Raw genomic sequence first — 18201 nt, 5'->3', positions numbered from 1 at the left:
TTTCCCTGGAGCCTGTGGATTGGTAGAAAGTGGTATTGGAGCAGTCCACCAAAAAGGTTCTGACATGCTACATCCTCTTGTAATTTTGAAGGATGTTTTCAGGAAGTCAATTGTTCAAATTTCTCACTGTACCTGATTAGTTTATGTGATGATTCAAAAGCATGGCTGAAGTGAATTTACCCTGGGATAAACTGAGGAATCCTCTGGACAGCTAGGTTTTCCCAGACATTTCAATGGGAAACTGCGTTGCACAACAACTGCCGAAGCAAGCAAGACAAGATGAATACAAAACCATTGAACAGGGAGGGTAGGGGTCTTTAGACTATGTTACATGGGCTTAGCCAGACCCAGAAGAGGGAACGAAGGGCACGCATGTCAAGTCTCCAGATGATACCAGATGTGCGGACCAGTAGATATGCTGTGGCAGGACTACCATTGAGGGCAACATGGACAGGGGCCAACATGGAACTCAGGAAATTCAACAAGGGAAGATGTTGAGCCCAGCAGCTGGAAAGCAGGGCCCTGCAGAAGTGCAGGCTGGGGCTGGGGGTGCTGGGGTGCAGCTCTGGGGGACAGCCCTGGGCACTGGTGGGCAGTGAACTGAACCGGAGCCATCTGTGTGCCATCCATGTGTTTGGGCAGTAATGAGGGCCAGCGGTGCCTGGGGTGGTGTGAGCAGGACATGGCCCCAAGAGCCAGGGGAGGGCAGGGACTGTCCCCTGTCTGGGTGCTGCCTCCAGTTTGGGTCCCGAGTACAGGAATGACACTGACAAGCTGGTGGGAGGGGAGGGGAGGGGAGGCCATGGAGACGGTGGGGCTGGAGCTCTTGTCCTGCAAGGAGAGGCTGCAGGGCCGGGGCTGGTTCAGCTGGGAAGAGGGGCGACTGGGGACACCCAACAGCGGCCGTGGTATGGACAGGAGGGGATGGAGGGGACGCAGCCGGGCTCTTCACAGGCATGCACGGCGGGAGGGTGAGAGGCAGCAGCACAGCTGAAACAGCAGAAATTCAGAGTGTCTCTAAGGAGGAAACATTTTCCTCCACAAGGACAGCCCAGCAGTGGAGCCGGGGCCCAGAGAGCTTGTGCCATCTCCAGCCTTGGAAGTTACCAAGTCCCAAGTGGATAGCTCCTGAGCAGCCTGGTCTGAGCCCAGAGCTGGCTGCGCTTCGGGCAGGGCTTGGAGTGGAGACCTCCTGCCGTCCCCTCCCGAGTTACCCTGTAATCCTGTGAACGACAGCCCTCGGAGCACCCCAGCAGCTCCTGCACCTTTCTTACCTAAAAGAGCGAGGGTGGCCTGCCATGGCCCTCCGCTATGGCAGGTTTTGTGGCAGAGAAGGACGGCAGGGCAGGCTGTGGCGGGCCGGGAGCCGCTTCGTCTTCTGCAGATGTGTGCGAGCGGGCATCTTACCGGCGTGTACGAATACCTGACGGAGGAGCACGTCAGAGGGAGCCTGGCTCTTCTAGCGGTACCCAGCGACGGGAGCGAGGCGCTGGGCACAAGCTGAACCGCAGGAAAAGCCACTTAAACTTTAGAAAGCACGTTTTTACCGTGAGGGGGGGCCGGGGGTGAGGCACTTCAGCGGGCTGCCCGCAGGGGCGGCGGCACCCCCACCCCCGAGGACGCTGCAGCCCCGGCCGTCCCGTCCGGGGCCGACCCCGCTCCGACTCGGGAGGTGGGACGGGCCGCCCACCGGGGGTGCCCGCGGGCCCTCCCCGCCCCTGCCCTGCCCTCCCGCGGCCGCGGCTCGCCTCCCTGCGCCCCGCCGGGGTGCCGAGGGGCCCGCTCAGCCCCGCCGCCCCCCCCCCCCCCCCCCCGCCGCCGCCGCCCCGGGCTCGGCGCGGCCGCGCCCCCGCGCTCCTGGCCGCCGCGCCCGCCCGCCCCGCCGCCGCCAGCCCCGGCTCCCCCGGCGCGGAAGATGCTGCGGCTCTGCCTCCTCGCCGCGCACGGTAAGCGGCGGCGGCGGGGAACGCGCCGCGACGCCCCCCGCCCGCCCGGGGCGCGGGGTGGGCGCTGCTGCGGGGTCGGCCGCGGCCCCCGGGCCGGCGGGGCCGTGACCGGGGGCTGGCTTTCTCCTTGCAGCTCTGCGGCTCGCCGGGGCGGCCTTGCTCTCCCCCGGGTCGTGCGCCTTTGAGGACAGCGCCTGCGGCTACGAGTGGGACTACGCGCATCTGCCCTGGGCGCTGCACGGGGAAGGTAAGAGCGCTGCCGCCCCCCGGGCGTGCTGCCGCCCCCCCCCGCGCCCCCCCCCGGGCGCTGCCGCTGCCCCCCGGGGCGCTGCCGCTGCCCGCCGGGCGCTGCCGTCCCCCCGCCGGGCGCTGCCGCAGCCCGCGGCCGCGGTGCCGCGCTGCTCCGCTTTCCCGGGGAGACGGCCGCCGTCGGATCCCTCCCGTGCGCAGTTTCGGTCTCCGGGTGTCAGTCCCCTGACAGCCGATCGGTCTGCAGGGGCTGCGGGGAGGCGTCCGATCCCCCTCAGCCCCCAGGCACGGGTCTCGCCGCAGGTTTCTGCAGGATGCCTCGAAACCGCCTTCCTACTTCTTTCACTTTTTGCTGGGAAAAGGTGACTTTTATCAAACCTCCTGTAGGTAACTTGTCCTAAGAAACACACCTGTCAAATTCCTATTAAGCTGCACTGTTGTTTTTTCTAAAAATGTATTTTGGGCTGTACTCTAGGGGTGCATGCATTTTCAGGGCAGGAGACGATCTTTGTGAAGAGTGTCCTTACAACATGTTCAGTGAAGACTTTTCTCCAGTTTGTGGTATCTACAGTTCAACAGGAAAAAAATAGGCTCTTAGTTTTTCAGAAGTTGTATTAGACTATACTGAGACCGACTGCTGTTGCAAGAGGGAACAAAATCCATTCACTGTACAGAGTTTCCATGCAACTGTAACTCTTACTTGGTAAGTTTTTAGTGTAGGCTCCCGTTTTTGACAGAATTAATATGAGCAAACCAAAGACTAAACAAAACCAAATACAATATGGTTATAACTGGGTAATAAAATAATTTAGTTTTGGTTATGTTTGGCCACAACCTCATTCATAAAGTGAAAGTTGTGCTCACACAGTGAAAGGGACTATGAGTTTTCAAAGTTTTTAAGCTCTAAAAGAGGTGCCCAGAATAATGAAGAAGTGAGTACAGACAGAAATAGACACCCCTCACTACCCCTCATCAGTGCTCCATTCAAAGGTGGCTAGTCCAGTTTTGTCATTCCACTTGTTACTTCATTGATAATGCTTTTTTTTTTTCCTGACTGATACCCAGTTCTCACATGTGCAAAATAAGTCACCTGAATTGTTCCTTTTTAGATTAATCATAAGGGTTTAAGAATGTATAAAGAATGCTAATGTAGAAAAGGCTGTGAGGATGTCATGATTAAAATAATTGCTTTTCTTTTCTTCTTTTTTTTTTTTAATTTAAATATACATAGACTTTCCCGCATTTTTTGAAGATCCTGGTGGAAATTTAGTAACCATACATAGATTTTCCCACATTTTTTGAAGATACTGGTGGAAATTTAGTAACCATCTCTACTTTCCCAGTTATGCCTCTTAACATGCCCTCTTAAGCCACCTGTCTTGGAAGCAGCACTTCCTCCTTGTGATTAACGGGGAGCCACATGGTAGTGGTATTGATTCAGGTCCAAGGGACTGTGAGATGCTGGGAGTAATACCTGCAGAAATGGATGTGCATCACGTTGTGCACATCCATGCCACGGTGCTTCAAGAAGCTGGGAAATTTGATCAGAGATTTGGATCAGCAGCAGCCTACTTTTTTTTTTTTTGGCCCACAGAACACTATTTTTATTGTTGTAGTTTGATTTTTCTGTGTGACCATAAGCATACCAGTGGCTACACAGCTTCTGTCATTGTAGATCTTGTTTTTCGGAGATATGTAACTAAACTTATACTCTGGGAGAATATGTGGTATACCAGCTCTCTTAATAGGCATAGTTCTGTCAGCATTTCCATTATAAACCTTTTTTCTGCAGTCTGTAATTTAATCACTGTAAGTCGTTCCGTGCGAACATTTGGCACACAAGGTGTGCCTCCTCAGAAATACATTCATAGAATTATAACTAAATCTAGTTGAAAATAGTTCATTCAAATCTGTGTAGCAGGTGTGCAAAACAAGTCTTCTTTAGATGCTCTTTTAGTCTTTTGTCTAGTAAAACCATGTTCCTTTTCGCAGCGCTGGACCCGGGTATTTGCAGGTCAGTGTATGTACATGTGGTGATTTACTGGGGTAGTGGAAGAAGTGAAGGATGGGAGTGGTGGCTTAGCTTTGAATTGTTCCACTTCTTGCATTGCTTCAAAATTGTTTTATTATTTTAAAATATGATTTGTAATATAGAGTTATATACAGCAAATCTCTTACAGGGATTATCTGACTTGCAGTGCAAGTTCTTTCATCTTATAAATCTCTCAGTAGTGTGGTGTTGTGCCAGACTGTCAAGATGATTTAAATATAACTAAAATCCTGCCCAGAAATTTCCACTCCGTACTTGAAAGTTTTTTGCCTGGTTGCTAAGGAAGCCAATATTTTCTGAAGGGCCAGGCACAGAAAGGAAGTGTGAGGCTAAATTTTGCTTTTGTTTACAGCTATGCATTCCCACTTAAACCAATAGGTTTCTAAGGTCCAATTGCTTTTTTAAATGTTTCTGGCTTCTCTTGAGTATTCTGGTAGTTCTGGAATAAGAGAATTTTTTTTGTGTTCAAAATATCAATAAAACTATTGTCAAGTGCAAAACGAAGATCAAACCAGAATAGTCAATGCTGAAACAGATAGCTGTTTCACTCTTCACTGCTTTACTCAAGACTGGCAAATCAGGCCCTAATGAAGCGGGTGTTTGTCGGATATCAGCTACACAAGAAATAAATCAGTCGTTTTACTGTAGTATCTGTGCAGTGGACCTGTGCTCCCATAAACTTCTGCTTCACTGAAACCCTCTGTAAGCCTCAAGCTCTCTCACATGGCTCTGAATTCAGGAGTAGGACCTTCAAGTATAAACGTCAAGGTGCTCTTTTTAACTGTCAGCTTTTTGAGTCAGTCATCTGCTAACTCAGTCTTTGCATTTTAGAATTGTGATGATTGTTAGCAGACAAACACCATGCAAAGAAAAATGTAAAATACAGAAACAGCTGAGGATGTAAATTTCTTGCGTGCTTACCTGTGGCTGAGAAGCACACCCAGCTGAGGCCATGGCCCAGGCTGGGTAAATACAGCATCATGCTTGAGGCAGCATGTTTCCTAATGTGCCAGTTCTGTTTTCAGTGTAAGCTGGTAAATCCCATGCAAATGTGATGTGTTTTATGAAGTAAGTGTTTGTAGGATACCAGCTACACAGGAAACACAGCAATGTTGTTGCTCAGGAAAAGGGCATCATCACGTAATCCTGGTTCTGAAATCTGATGAGCAACAGATGAATTCGTGTGTGATCAAGGGACCAGTGATAAGATCTTCAAGCTTTAAGTGATTTGCTAGTGCACATAAACCAATTTGTCAATGGTCCATTTTAACTCAGAGGTGTAGGCATGCTCCTATAAATATTTTTGCATTCATGATGCCTCTGAACAGATAATTTATTTAAAAAAAATCCAGGTACAGAATATAAGACAAAGATCAAACTCCTTGGACCCAACTAATGGATGAGAAACTCGGAAAGCAGATCTATATTCATCACTACTGTGGTCTTTAGAGATAGTTGATGAGCTTGAATAGCATGTTGCTTACCACCAACACCAACAGGTATATTTAGCATGAGTTTATGCCCAGCTAAGTTGGGGCAGAAAGCTTCGCAGGGCTATAGTGGCCAGTTTCCACAATAATTTACTTCTGTGTCAGCAGTTTATGTGTTGCAAGGGAAGGACCTAGTTAATTCTAATACATACTGTCAAACGTTGTATGATAGGATTTCATCAAATAATCTTGAGATTTTGTTTAACCAAATTGTGCTTTTATTTCAGAGGACACATGCTTTGTAAGTGTAAAACTTTAAAACAAAAGAAGATGCTGTATGTAACAGGCAGTAATCCTGAGTAGTGTGACAAATAAAGCCATGTAGACCCACTTGAAATGGCAGTAGGAAACACAGCCTTATGTCAGTTGCAGCCATTCTGCAGGGTTGGATTTTGCCATTTTTAGCTTTCCTCACAGCCCTGTCCAGCACAGAGGCAGCCATAACATGACTGTAAGAACATCCTGCTCATAGCATTATTATAGTAAGTTTCATTACACACAATAACTATGGCACATCTTTTCTGTGACTCTGTACAATGTTTACATTTTTGCCAAGAATATCTGTACAGCTTTTTGTGTGCCTGTGTCTGTGGGTACGTTTTGTTCTCATTCTCCCTTCATTTTAACAAAGACCAGTTTAATAGAGCTACAAATAATGTGTATTTGGGCCGTCAGCTCAAATTTGCACTAATGGAGTTTGCTGTGCTGTATCTGCTTGCCTGGATTTAAGCATTAGATAAGAAATTTGTCTTACTACCCCTGCAAGCTAAAGGGAAGAGAGGTTATTTATATTAGCAATGTGCTCCAAAAAGCAAGTGGTCATTGTTAAATGTGCCCATGCACTGCCAGTTGCAGTGGACTTGAAGCTATTTTAGTAGTAGTGGCAAGGGGGTTTGTACACTTGTCTCCTTATCACCTTTGCTCTTCTGTGGAGTGCTGTCAAGCAACTTTCCATGTTGATCTTCTATAATGAGCTATGTGGCACTGAACTGCTAAAGCTGTAAGTACTGGTAGTTGATCCAGCCATATGCATCTGGCTCTCATATGATCATTGGCACCTTTAAATGCATAGTTTCCTGTGTGTTGCTTTTCTTCTAAAGTTCTGCAAGTGTGTATTACTTCAAATCTCATGTCTACTGGGATATATTTTAATAGTATGCATTTCAGAGTTCTTTAATAATGTTTTCTCTTTCTGCAGTATTCTGAGGGAGACTCATCCTTAAAAAGAAATAGATTTCATTCAGAAGAGTGATGTAATAAATTACAATATATCTAAAAATAGCCTTCTCCTTAAAACATGCCTACTTTTTGCTGCATTAGTCCAAGACTCTGTTTCTGTGATACACTTAAGGTCAGGTAACAGGTTATGGTAAGGAGGTAAGCAAGCAACATCACTAACAACAGCGTCAGGAAACTGAAGTCTGTCTTTTGGGACGTACTTATCATATAGCTACACTTTTAAATGGTTTTAAGATGGAAGATAATTTCAAGAGACAGGACAGCCATCCCAGGCCATCAGATAAGTCAGGCATGAGAGCAGCAGTGTAAGGAATCTCAAATCTAAACATGGCCTGCATACCATTTAAATAGATTGTATTTACAGCTGTGCCATATGACTTAAAACTGACCTCTTTTGACCTAAGCTCTCTCATCTTGAATGCCACATCATTTGGTTGTAATATGCAGAGGATGAAACAGGTAATCACTGGTGATCCTAAATTTTGTTGCACAGCAAGCGCAGTTCATATCTGACGTGTGCTGTGTTGTGCTCAGTTACAAACCTACTGGCAGATAGATTGGCACATCTGTAGTCTCAGTTTTTTTTCCATCTAACTGCAGTACTTCCTGTACATAGGAAAGTAAGCAATTTGAAAATGTAAAAAAGGTATAACATTGCTGGCTTTGTACAACCCTAAGATGAGACAAGTGGTCTCACATGTTTGTGATAACTGTGTAATTGGGAGCAAAATAGAGGGTAATTCACGGAGACTTGCACCGGCTTGTACCTACCTGCAGCAGAACCAGGCCGGCATACCGCAATGCTCGCTTGCTGGCAAGGTTTTCAGCTGACAAATCCACCCTGCCATGAGAGCGTATCGGTTTGGGTCTCCCAAATGTGTAGTCTGGACATCTCTGCACCGAATGCCATTTGATGGAATGGAGAAGCCATTAAAACTGGCACATGGTCTATTTTGCCTTGACCTGATAATTAAAATGTTTGTCTTCCTGGCCAAAATAATTGCATTTGGAGTGACAGCTGTCCTTCCCAATCACTCCCAGGGGAATCAAAAAAAAAAAAAGGCTGACTCTCACATACTTCTGGTACACTTAGACATTTTTGCTCTTCTTATATCTCCTTCATCTCTGGTACCATTTCTCCTGTACACTCCACTTTGGCTACTGAGCCACTACTCTTGTGTTAGCAGCTCATTTATTCTTGCTATTTTCTTGTTCAGTCTGTCACCAACATCTTAATAGTACCATGTGTGAGTAGCATTTAGCCTTGCTCCAGCCTCTCCCTTGTCTTGCTGATACCAGTAGGAAATCTGACATTTTTGCTTGCTCAGGTATAACTTCTGTCCTAGGCTTCTAGGCAATAGCATTTTTATTGAACTATGCCCAAATTAAAGTTATTAGCATACTTTTTGCTCATCTTCAGAGGCAGGTCTTGTGTAAAGAAAGACGGCCAAGAGCACTTTATGTTCATGGAGGGCCTCAGCAGCAGCTGCCTGTGCGTGACACTTTTGATAAGTCTTGGCTTTCCATTTGCAGCAAGAGAACAAACGAATCCTAAATTGTTATCGGTGAGTCACTGCGTGAGAGATGAGTTTCAAAGCATTCCTCTCCTCCACAGGACAGTAAAATTCTCAGAAGTGTATTTTCACATACAGCTGTTAGTGATTCAGTGCTTAGAGAGTCAACAAGCTATTTTAGTATATTTTACACTGAGCCATGGAGGCTGGCCACAAGAGAAGGACGACGGCTGTTATGAAATTCATTTTTACCAAATATACCTGCAACTCCTGACAATAGGCTGGACTTTGTTTTGCATGAAAGCAACTGAAAATAGATAATTTGCCACTAGAATTTGAAAAAAAATTTAAAAGCTGTAGGAGGGCAAAAGGGTGTTTGAGAGTGGTGATGGAGGCCAAATCACCTCAGTCGAACAAGTAACTTGCACGTAACCCAGAAAAAAACTGATTCCTTCCAGGTAACAAGGTTTGTTACTCATTAATAGGGTGAAGCAACTTGCATGATTCTCTACCACTGATACAGCACTGTAAACCACACTTAGTAAAAATTATATTGCAGCTTCACATTTCAAAATGCTGCATGTTTACATGAAAAACTGTCTGGGCATCTGTGTAGCAGCCACTCGATATGAGCCTTCAGCTTAATTGGGACATAACCTGGGCTAGCTTTAATTTACGATGCAACTGCGCATGTTGGTTGCACAGCCTACCCAGAGAGACTATGGTCACACCACTGCAGCTTGCACATGTACACAAGGTGACTGTATTCCCAGAGTCTGCTGGAAGGCTGCAGGGATCTGGGCATGTCTCAGTCAAAAGCTGGAGGGTGAGGTATGGCTTCCTGCCTGAAATCACAGCTGCTGTGGCTGGCTGTGATGGAGACGGGTAGGGCCCAGGATTAGTAAATCAGTCTAGCTTTGTAGCTTTGTACTGTTATCTTCTCCATTAATAGGAGGTTAAATAATACATTTTCAGCTTCTGTTATAAACAGGATGAATACTGACCTTGCAAATATTGTCAAAGTTTGCTAAAATACAAGTACAGACATGCAAAATCACTTGCTGAAAACAGCTAGAAATATTTTCAGTTTTCTGAAAAAATGAAAGACTTAAATGAATTGAATTAAAGTTTCTTTTTAGGAATTTCAGGGTGCATGCATGGTGTGAGTTTTTGTATAAGTAAAACTGCTGACAGGCAGTACTTTGTGGTCATTATGCTTATTACACTACCAGTACAAGCATCTTGAAAATGAACGGGAGAGCCAATCATTTGCCAGTTCATTTTTTTGGAGGGAAGGAATGGTGTTTTCAGCACTGTCAATTTTCAGTATAAATTTCGGTTGAGATCTAACGTGGGTCAAGACCTGTAGTGAGGAAAAATAAGCTTGTGTTTGTGCTGAATGGTGACCACGGACACTTCAGAAGCATTTCTACTAGTAAAAAGACTTGTTCACCTTGCATATGGTACAGACTGTTCAGAGTTGTAATAGAATCAGCCTGAAAATGCCCTAACAGTCTTATTATATAGGATGCTATCAAGTGGAAATCTTTGAAAGCTTATTGAAAAAATAAGCCAAACCCAGTTACAATTAGTTGTCTTGTGTTCCCCCTTTTTTTTTGTAGTTCTCCCATTATATTACCTTCTGAGATTTTTCATACCCAGCCACCATGTGCAAGAGCAGTACAGGCAACACTGTAATTAGTTGACTGATTAAATTATCAAACAGGGTTACACCTCCTACTGTTACATCTGAAGAAAATATGCTTTAAAAAACAGGAGAGATTTTCCTTTAATCTTTCAGTTTTTACTGTCTTAATATTACTTTGTAGCAGTAATGTTACAGAAGGCCAGATAAAAAGCCAGCACAGGCATCCATGTAACTTCATACAATGCTTTTATTGCTTAGAAGCCTTTATATCATTTGAACATATTTTATTACCCCCATTTGAAAGAGTAGGCATCTTTTGGCCCGTCCTTCCCTGTGGTTCTAGGCAGCCAGAAATTCAAGTCTGATTATTATAGTCCTTCATACGATAATCAAGCCAAAGATTCCTACAATTTTACAGAACAATGTAGTGCCCATCACTTTATAAATGCTCTTTGATTAACAGAGTGTTTCTTACACACTATGTGGCTGTTCCTCCAACGCATTTTCTTTTGACAAACGTGGCTCAAGATCAGTATATTGGACAACTCGAGTAGTCTGAGTAATTGTGTTGGTGTACTTTGAAGGTTGTTTTAAATAGATGTATTCTCTGATAAAGTATCAGCTACATGTTACTAACACTGTGCTCTGTTCTGAAAACCTTGCAAGTCCTAGTATGAAAATATCCATGAATCATGGTAAATAGATTTCCATTTGAAATATCAGCCAGAGTCTTTTAGGAAATAGAGTCTTCAGTTTTCAAGTAGCGAACCATTAAAATACTTAAAGAGGATCTGTTGTGACTTAATGAGTTTCTTCAGATTTGCTGGGCCACAAACTGTATTTCTTGTTAAAAATATAGGAAGAGCTACAGAAATGGAAGGGCAAATTATAGCTGTTGTATACAAAACCATAGTGAGATGCAAAGTTATCAAAGGAAGTAATTCTCCATTTTTCAGATTCTCTTTTTTTTTTGGTGTTACATCATAGCAATCAATTAATTACTACTGTAAGACTGGTGCCTTGTCTAGCACTCATGGTTGAATAAAGGTTGAAGTAGGCTTCTGTGTGACAGTGGTGTCTAGGGAAATGCTATTGCATTCAACTTTGGAGCAGATCCATTTGTGGCAAAAAGTCCTACCTGGAGGGTAAGGAAGCCAGACAGTCCTACCTGTTCTCTGGAATAAGTAGAAGATTTCCCTTTTTCTGATAATAACATTAAAGATCATGTTTTCATGCACTGTATCTAAGAGCAAAGTTTAGATTAACTGTGTAAACACTTTCCTTCAATAAAGCTCTAAGTGCTCCACAAAGCACTTTTTACTTGCGGTAGAAATCCTCCGCTGATGTATAGATGGGTAAACTAAGTTGTCCAATGTCACTCCATGATTCATGTGTAGATCTTGCAATGAAAATATATCTCCTTTCATAGACCTGTTTTACATTTGCTGAACCATGTTTCTTCCAGCCTGGAACACATTTTTTTGCTTTTCAGTAACTATCGTGAACATGACTTGAGAAGCTCTGTGAAGAAGGCTGGTGTCGGCAGGTGGGATAAAGTAGTCTGTCTGGAATAGGGAACTGTGAAATACAGAAAGGATGCAAACATCATTTGATTGGCTGTTTCTTCATTCCAGGGTTAGATAGTGAGGTTGGTGCCTGGCTATGAGAATCCAGGCTAGCCTCGTATACTCTTAGGTAGCTGTAAGGCAAAGTCAGTTCTGAGTTAAAGAGTGTTGGGTGTTAAGGACTTCATCTAGAAAATCTGAATGGAAGGAAATACAATAGGAAAATCTGGTTTATTTTCCTTTAAAGAAAGGGGCTTGTCCCCTCTCATAAAGGAGTTCAGGACTAATGAGCTTAACCAATGTGTTCTGTATTTAAAAATCTTTCTGAGGCAACAGTTATTGTTGTTGTTGTTGTTGTTATTGGGTTTTTTATTATTGATATTTGCAAGACTATATTCTTTGAGGTGTAGTTGCTCTGGGAAGGCAAGGCAACTCACGTTGCTCATGGCGAAGGCAACATGAGTTGCAGCCAAGGTGTGGGTGATACAGGAATAGAGCTGTCCTGTGGCATGGCTGCTTTCTCACTGCATGCGTGCTGCAGGTGGACAGTAGAAATGCCCAAAGGTGTACGTAAAAACTGTTTTGAAAGGGGAAAAAATTAATTTGTCTCTTGCCTCTTTAGTGCTTAAAGGCATCTTAGCTGAGATCAGTTTAGAAGTACGAAGTCTAGGCTTCTCCTGCTGGAGAACTAACTGGAAACTTAGCTGCTGAGGCTGTAACATTATAAGCAATAAGAAGCTGAAGAACAAGGAAAGAGGACTTCCAGTCTTAATTTGAAACATTTTCAATACTTTTAGCACCTATTTACATTTCACATACCTGGAAGTTCTGTTTGGGTTTTTTTGTTTGTTTGACTTTCTATACCTGTACGATCCTTATAGAAAAGCTGATGAAGTATGGGCTGGATGAGCAGAGGTGTGGTGAGGATTGAAAACTGGCTGAATGGCTGGGCCCAGACCTGAACGTGGTGATCGCTATAACAAAGTCTGGTTGGAGGCCAGCCACTAGTAGTGTACCCTAGGGGTCACTACTGGGTCCGATCCTGTTCAACATCCTTACTAATCACCTGGATGATGGGGTGGAGGATACCCTCAGCAAGTTTAATGATGATACAAAACTGAGAGGGGTGACTGATGCATGGGAGGGTCATGCTGGCCTCCAGAGATATGTCAGCAGGCTGGAGAAATGGGCTGGCAGGAACCTCATGAAGTGCAACAAGGAGAAGTGCAAAGTCCTGCACCTGGAGAAGAACAACCCTGTGCCAGAACGTACTGTGGGAGATGCCTATTTAGAAAGCAGCTTGGCAGAAAAGGACCTGGGGGTCCTGGTGGATACCACGTTGAACGTGACCCAGCAATGTGCCCTTGTGGCGAAGGTGGCCAATGGTGTCCTGGGCTGCATTAAGAGGAGTGTTGCCAGCAGGTCAAGAGAGGTGATCCTTCCCCTCTGTTCAGCACTAGTTAAACCCTTTCTGGAGTTCTGTGTCCAGTTCTGGCCTCCCCAGTACGAGAGAGATATGGCCATACTGGAAAGAGCCCAATGAAGGCTCATGAAGATGATGAAGAGACTGGAGCATCTCTCCTATGAGGAAGGGCTGCAAGAGCTGGGACTGTTCAACCTGGAGAAAAGAAGGCTTGAGTGGGATCTTGTATAAATAAATATAAATACCTGAAGGGAGGGTGCAAAGAGGATGAGCCAAGCTCTTTTCATTGGTGCCCAGTGACAAGACCAGAGGCAACAGGCACAAACTGAAACACAGGAGGTTCCCTCTGAACATCAAGAAACACTTTTTCACTGTGAGAGTGGCTGGGAGGTGGTGGAGTGTCCATCCTTGGAGCTATTCAAAAGCCATCTGGACATGGTCCTGGGCAGCTGGTTCTAGGTGGCTCTGCTTGAGCAAAACGGTCGGACCAGAAGACCTCCAGAGGTCCTTTCCAACCTCAACCATCCTCTGATTCTGTGGTATCTTCATGTTTCCAACTGAAAGCTGAGAAAAGCCCTACTGCAGTGGTCTTTCAGAGAGATCTCCACCCACAATGAAGAATGTGAGAATTTCTGGTACTTTTTGAGGTAAGAATCAAACAGAGTAGTCACATGTATGTACACATGTCTGAGTCCATTTATGTGTATGTATAGATGAAATCTCTGCACCCTCATTCAAGAGAAGAAATGGGAGTTTGTTGTAGATCCCCTGTTAGATAAAGGATCTCTTAATTATTGTTAACAGGATATCGAGAACTTGTTCCTTACTGGTATTTTGGGGGCTTTATTATCATGTAGCTATGGTTTTCTAATGCTTATGGCTGCAAGGCTTCATGGGAAACAGATAAAGTAAGGCATAGCACACTGATGCATTTTGCAAAAAGGTCTGTTCCTCATAATTTCCTACTTTTTTAGTAGTTTCTATTTGAAGACTTAGCAAAATAGTTCTGCTCCAGCTAATCACTCTTGGCAGACCATTCTGCAAATGAATGTCGTTGACTGAAAGTACCATCTCACAGCTCTTTAGCCAAAGTGAGTTGAGTTCATTTAAGGCCATACAACAGAGTTGACAGTAATTGGCACCATTGTTTAGTGGAGTCAGCAGGGAGGTGGACAAATGAATGGATATGGACTCTGAGTTGTGCTCAGCTCATCAGAATAGGTTCAGTCAATTGATGAAACAGACCTAGATGTCTGTGCTGTCTGCCTTGCATCTGTTTGGGAAATAGAGGCCTTAATTCCCCCAAGCCATGTATCCCCAAGCTGACTTGCAGTTCATTATCAGTATTTATTACTTTTGTCTGCTTTTAGCAAATCCCTTCTTCTCTCCTTCCCCCATATGCCAGGTGCCTAGTGTACAGAGAAGTGTATTTCCTGCCTTAAACATGTACACAATTGTGGCAAGCAGTCACAAAAACTTACAAGCTTTAAGCAGGGGCTGGAACCAGAAGACCAGAAGACTTGGAGACACATTTCCATATGTCACGCCATGCTTCACAATCTTGCTGAGACCTTTTTTATCTCAGGAAAATCATGAGTACCCAAGCATCAGGTGAAAGCCAATTTTGTCCTGTATGATTATGGCAGAACAACAGTGAGAATCTGTGGCAGAGCTGGGATAATGCTGTTGGTTTTATATCTTGCCTCTACTCTACAGTGAGTAATTTTCTGTTATAGAGCCCTACAGTTTGGTGCCATCCTTAAAAGCTCAATAGAAAATTTACTCAATACAGGCAGCAAGAAAATGAGGAGCTTTTAGTATGGCTCAGGCTTTAAGCCATAGCTTAAGCAGCAGTATACTCCCATAGCTGTGAACAAATTCAGAGCCTTCCCAGTAATCAGAAGATCCATGTTTCCTAAGTGTAAACTAATTTGTGATTGTTTAAATTCCTAAGTTCTCATAAAGGGAAGTAAAGGCTGCCTAGGGTGCTAGAGTACATACACATACCCAAATGAAAACTGCAAATACAAGCATCCTGGTACCTGGATTTTAAAAGTGTGTCCAATATAGCAACAATAAATACGTTTAAGAAAACCAGATTTACTTGATTTTTTTCCCTTAGAGGTATGCCTTGGAGACATGATAACATCCAGGGCACAAACAATGATAAAATCTACCAGTATGCAGAATAAAGTCTGCTTACAAGTCTCTGTCAGTACACTGGTATGCTTAGCATCTGCATCTGCAGTTGCATATTCAGCTTCACAGTACTTACTGTCAGCAAACCAGTTATTAACATCTTCATATATATCCTTGAAAACTTACATGTAGCTGTATGAATTCTTCATTTTAAGCTGTTGCTTATAGCATTTCAAGTAGGGTGATCTGTAATATTTTAAATATGCATACATATAGCTAGGCAATGCTAATCTACGCTGTTGCTTTGTATAAGATTAGTTGAAGTTTAGTAACAAACAGGAGGAGTTCAAGCACATGAATCTTTACTGGTTCCTATATAGTCATTGCTTTGCATTTTAATTCTTAGAAGGCCTTTTGCAGAGGGATTTCTTTGTGGCCAAGAATATTCTTGTGTGCTTAAGTGGAAACATGAGAGGATTTATACCAATACCAGATTGTTCTCTAAATATAGCCTCTTCCAGTGCTTATTTTAAACTAAGTGTCAAACTGGAGAGTTATTAGGGCAGTAACTGTAGTTTGTTTGAAAAAGAAGAGAGAACTTTGCACAGTTAAGTTGTCATATATGGAAATAAGATGAGTGGTATGTGTAGTTTAGACCACAACATACAGGTAAAAAGCAAAGAGGTGTAAGCAGTCTTTGTTTTTATATGAAAAAGCACTCATTAATTTGGAGTCGACTTCACAGCTGCTGGGTGTTGAAGCCAAAAATAGAGTTACGTGATCAATCACCCCTTACTAGCAGAGAACATCAATTCCTGTGCTGGGTCAGCTAGATCTGTTTGTGTTAGTTAGCCTTTCCAGAGTTGCTTAGCTTTTGTGCTGTTTCTTTTTGGTAGACCATTTTGTGTTTTCTGTTAGTTATGCATCTAGAAGGGAATTTCACTGCTATACCTTCAGTCAACCTGCAAGTTAGTCCACTATTCTTAAGAGAAATAACTTAGCTGCTTACTGCAAGATTGCATGTGGCACCCACTTGTTGGCTTAGGTATCTCTGTTTGCTATTTGAGAGAGAGAGAGAAAGTGAGAGAGAAAGGAGAAGCTGCAATTGACGCCTGGAGCAGTAGAAGTTTCAATATTAGTCCATGGTTTGAAAATATTAAATGATTCTGTGAAAAGAGAAGAAACTACTTAATCTTTGAAACTTGCTGGAAAATGGAATTGTTGCCTGCTGGACATCCGTACTAGCTAAACCTCCCTCTTGAGGCCTTTTCTAATTTGGTGATCGTACCATCCTGGTGTGTACGACCTGTATTGTACTGCAGGAAACTCCCTGAGAGGGAAGGGTGGCAGTCTGAAGGGTCCTTATAATAATGCATCTCTCTAGCCTGATAGAAGAAGGCAGCCTGTAAGGTCTTTTGGAGAGAGATGTTTGCAGGCTGTACCTGCACAGTGGATCTGTACATTTTACCGGTGACTCTACTGACATGTTGCCGAGGAGGATGCATGATGTGCAGGGGAAGTCTGCTGCAGGGTTTCTGTTAGTGCTCCTGTAGTCACTGTTAGCCGCAGAACTACCTGAAGGCTACAAGAAATACAGCCCTGCAAGGACATGGGTGAGAGTCTAGAGTGACAGAGTCTCAAGTCATGAAGGCACTAGATGGTTAGATCACAGTAAAACTGTTGAGAGAGAGATGTTGAAGGAGTCCAGGTCAAATAGGAATTGATATGCACCATGGAATTTTTATCCTTAACCTGGAGTCGTGGCTCTGCTTTTCAGCCTCTTTAGCTCTTCCGACATTTCATGGAGGTGAATTGTCAAACAACAAACCTTAATATTTTCCCAGAAAGCTGACAGAATTATAAAAATTAGGAAATACCGAGCCCTCTATCCCAACTGCTTCTGCTGCCCATCATCTGTAGCTGATAGTAACAGCTTCATGTCAGCAACATGTCTGCAAGCACCCATAACCAAAGAGCAATAAGCTGTGAGGGAAGATGGACCTGCTCTGTGACAACTTCAGTAAGCATCAGGAACGAGCATTAGATGGGTTGTTCAGCTTCAGACTGTTATTCTGGAGGTGAGGTCATTAACTTATTCCATGGTCAGATTTAAATCAAACTGCTTACAAAGGTATTAGTCCAAATAATTGACTTTGCTGTTATCTTCAGTGATGACATATTTTTAGTTTTCAACTAACATAAATTAAATTAATTGATTTTGAAATACCAACTGTAATGAAGTACTCTGTACAAATTGCTTTATCCTCCTATCCCACCAACTTATTCCACAATTGCATTCATATTTAGTATCATAGAATTGTAGAATGCTTTGGGTTGGAAGGAACCTTCAAAGATCGTCTAGTTCCTACCCCCCTGCCATGGGCAGGGACACCTTCCACTAGACCAGGTTGCTCAGAGCCCCATCCAACCTGACCTTGAACATTTCCAGGGATGGGGCATCCACAGCCTCTCTGGGCAACCTGTTCCAGTGTCTCACCACCCTCATCGTAAATAGTTTCTTCCTTATGTCCAACCTAAATCTACCCTCTTTCAGTTTAAAACCACTGCTCCTTGTCCTGTCACTGGAGGCCCTGGTAAAAAGTCTCTCTCCATCTTTCTTACAAGACCCCCTCATATATTGAACGGCTGCAATAAGGTGTCCCTGGAACCTTCTCTTCTCCAGGCTGAACAACCCCAACTCTCTCAGTCTGTCCTCGTAGGAGAGGTGTTCCAGCCCTCTGATCATTTTCATGGCCCTCCTCTGGACTTGCTCCAACAGGTCCATGTCTTTCTTGTGCTGGGGACCCAGAACTGGACACAGTACTCCAGGTGGGGTCTCACCAGAGCAGAGTAGAGGGGCAGAATCAGCTCCCTTGACTTGCTGGCCACGCTTCTTTTGATGCAGCCCAGGATAGGGTTGGCTTTCTGGGCTGCGAGT

At 44.1% G+C, this 18201-nt stretch overlaps 1 protein-coding gene across 2 annotated transcripts in view; it reads left to right on the top strand.

Annotated features, from left to right (window-relative positions):
* The first annotated feature begins 1839 nt into the window (after positions 1-1839).
* Positions 1840-18201, top strand: part of MAMDC2 (MAM domain containing 2) — a 63882-nt gene continuing 47520 nt past the window's right edge. For both annotated transcript variants that reach the window (XM_075020398.1, XM_075020399.1), the window contains exons 1-2: positions 1840-1946; positions 2080-2193. In XM_075020398.1, the coding sequence (XP_074876499.1) occupies positions 1916-1946; positions 2080-2193 (145 nt within the window). In that variant the 5' untranslated portion in view covers positions 1840-1915. The remainder of the gene's footprint in view (positions 1947-2079; positions 2194-18201) is intronic.

This window comes from Buteo buteo, chromosome Z (assembly GCF_964188355.1).
Source record: "Buteo buteo chromosome Z, bButBut1.hap1.1, whole genome shotgun sequence".
Lineage (NCBI taxonomy): Eukaryota > Metazoa > Chordata > Aves > Accipitriformes > Accipitridae > Buteo > Buteo buteo.
Note: the sequence above shows the minus strand (reverse complement) of the source record. Positions and strands in the feature narration are given on the sequence as shown.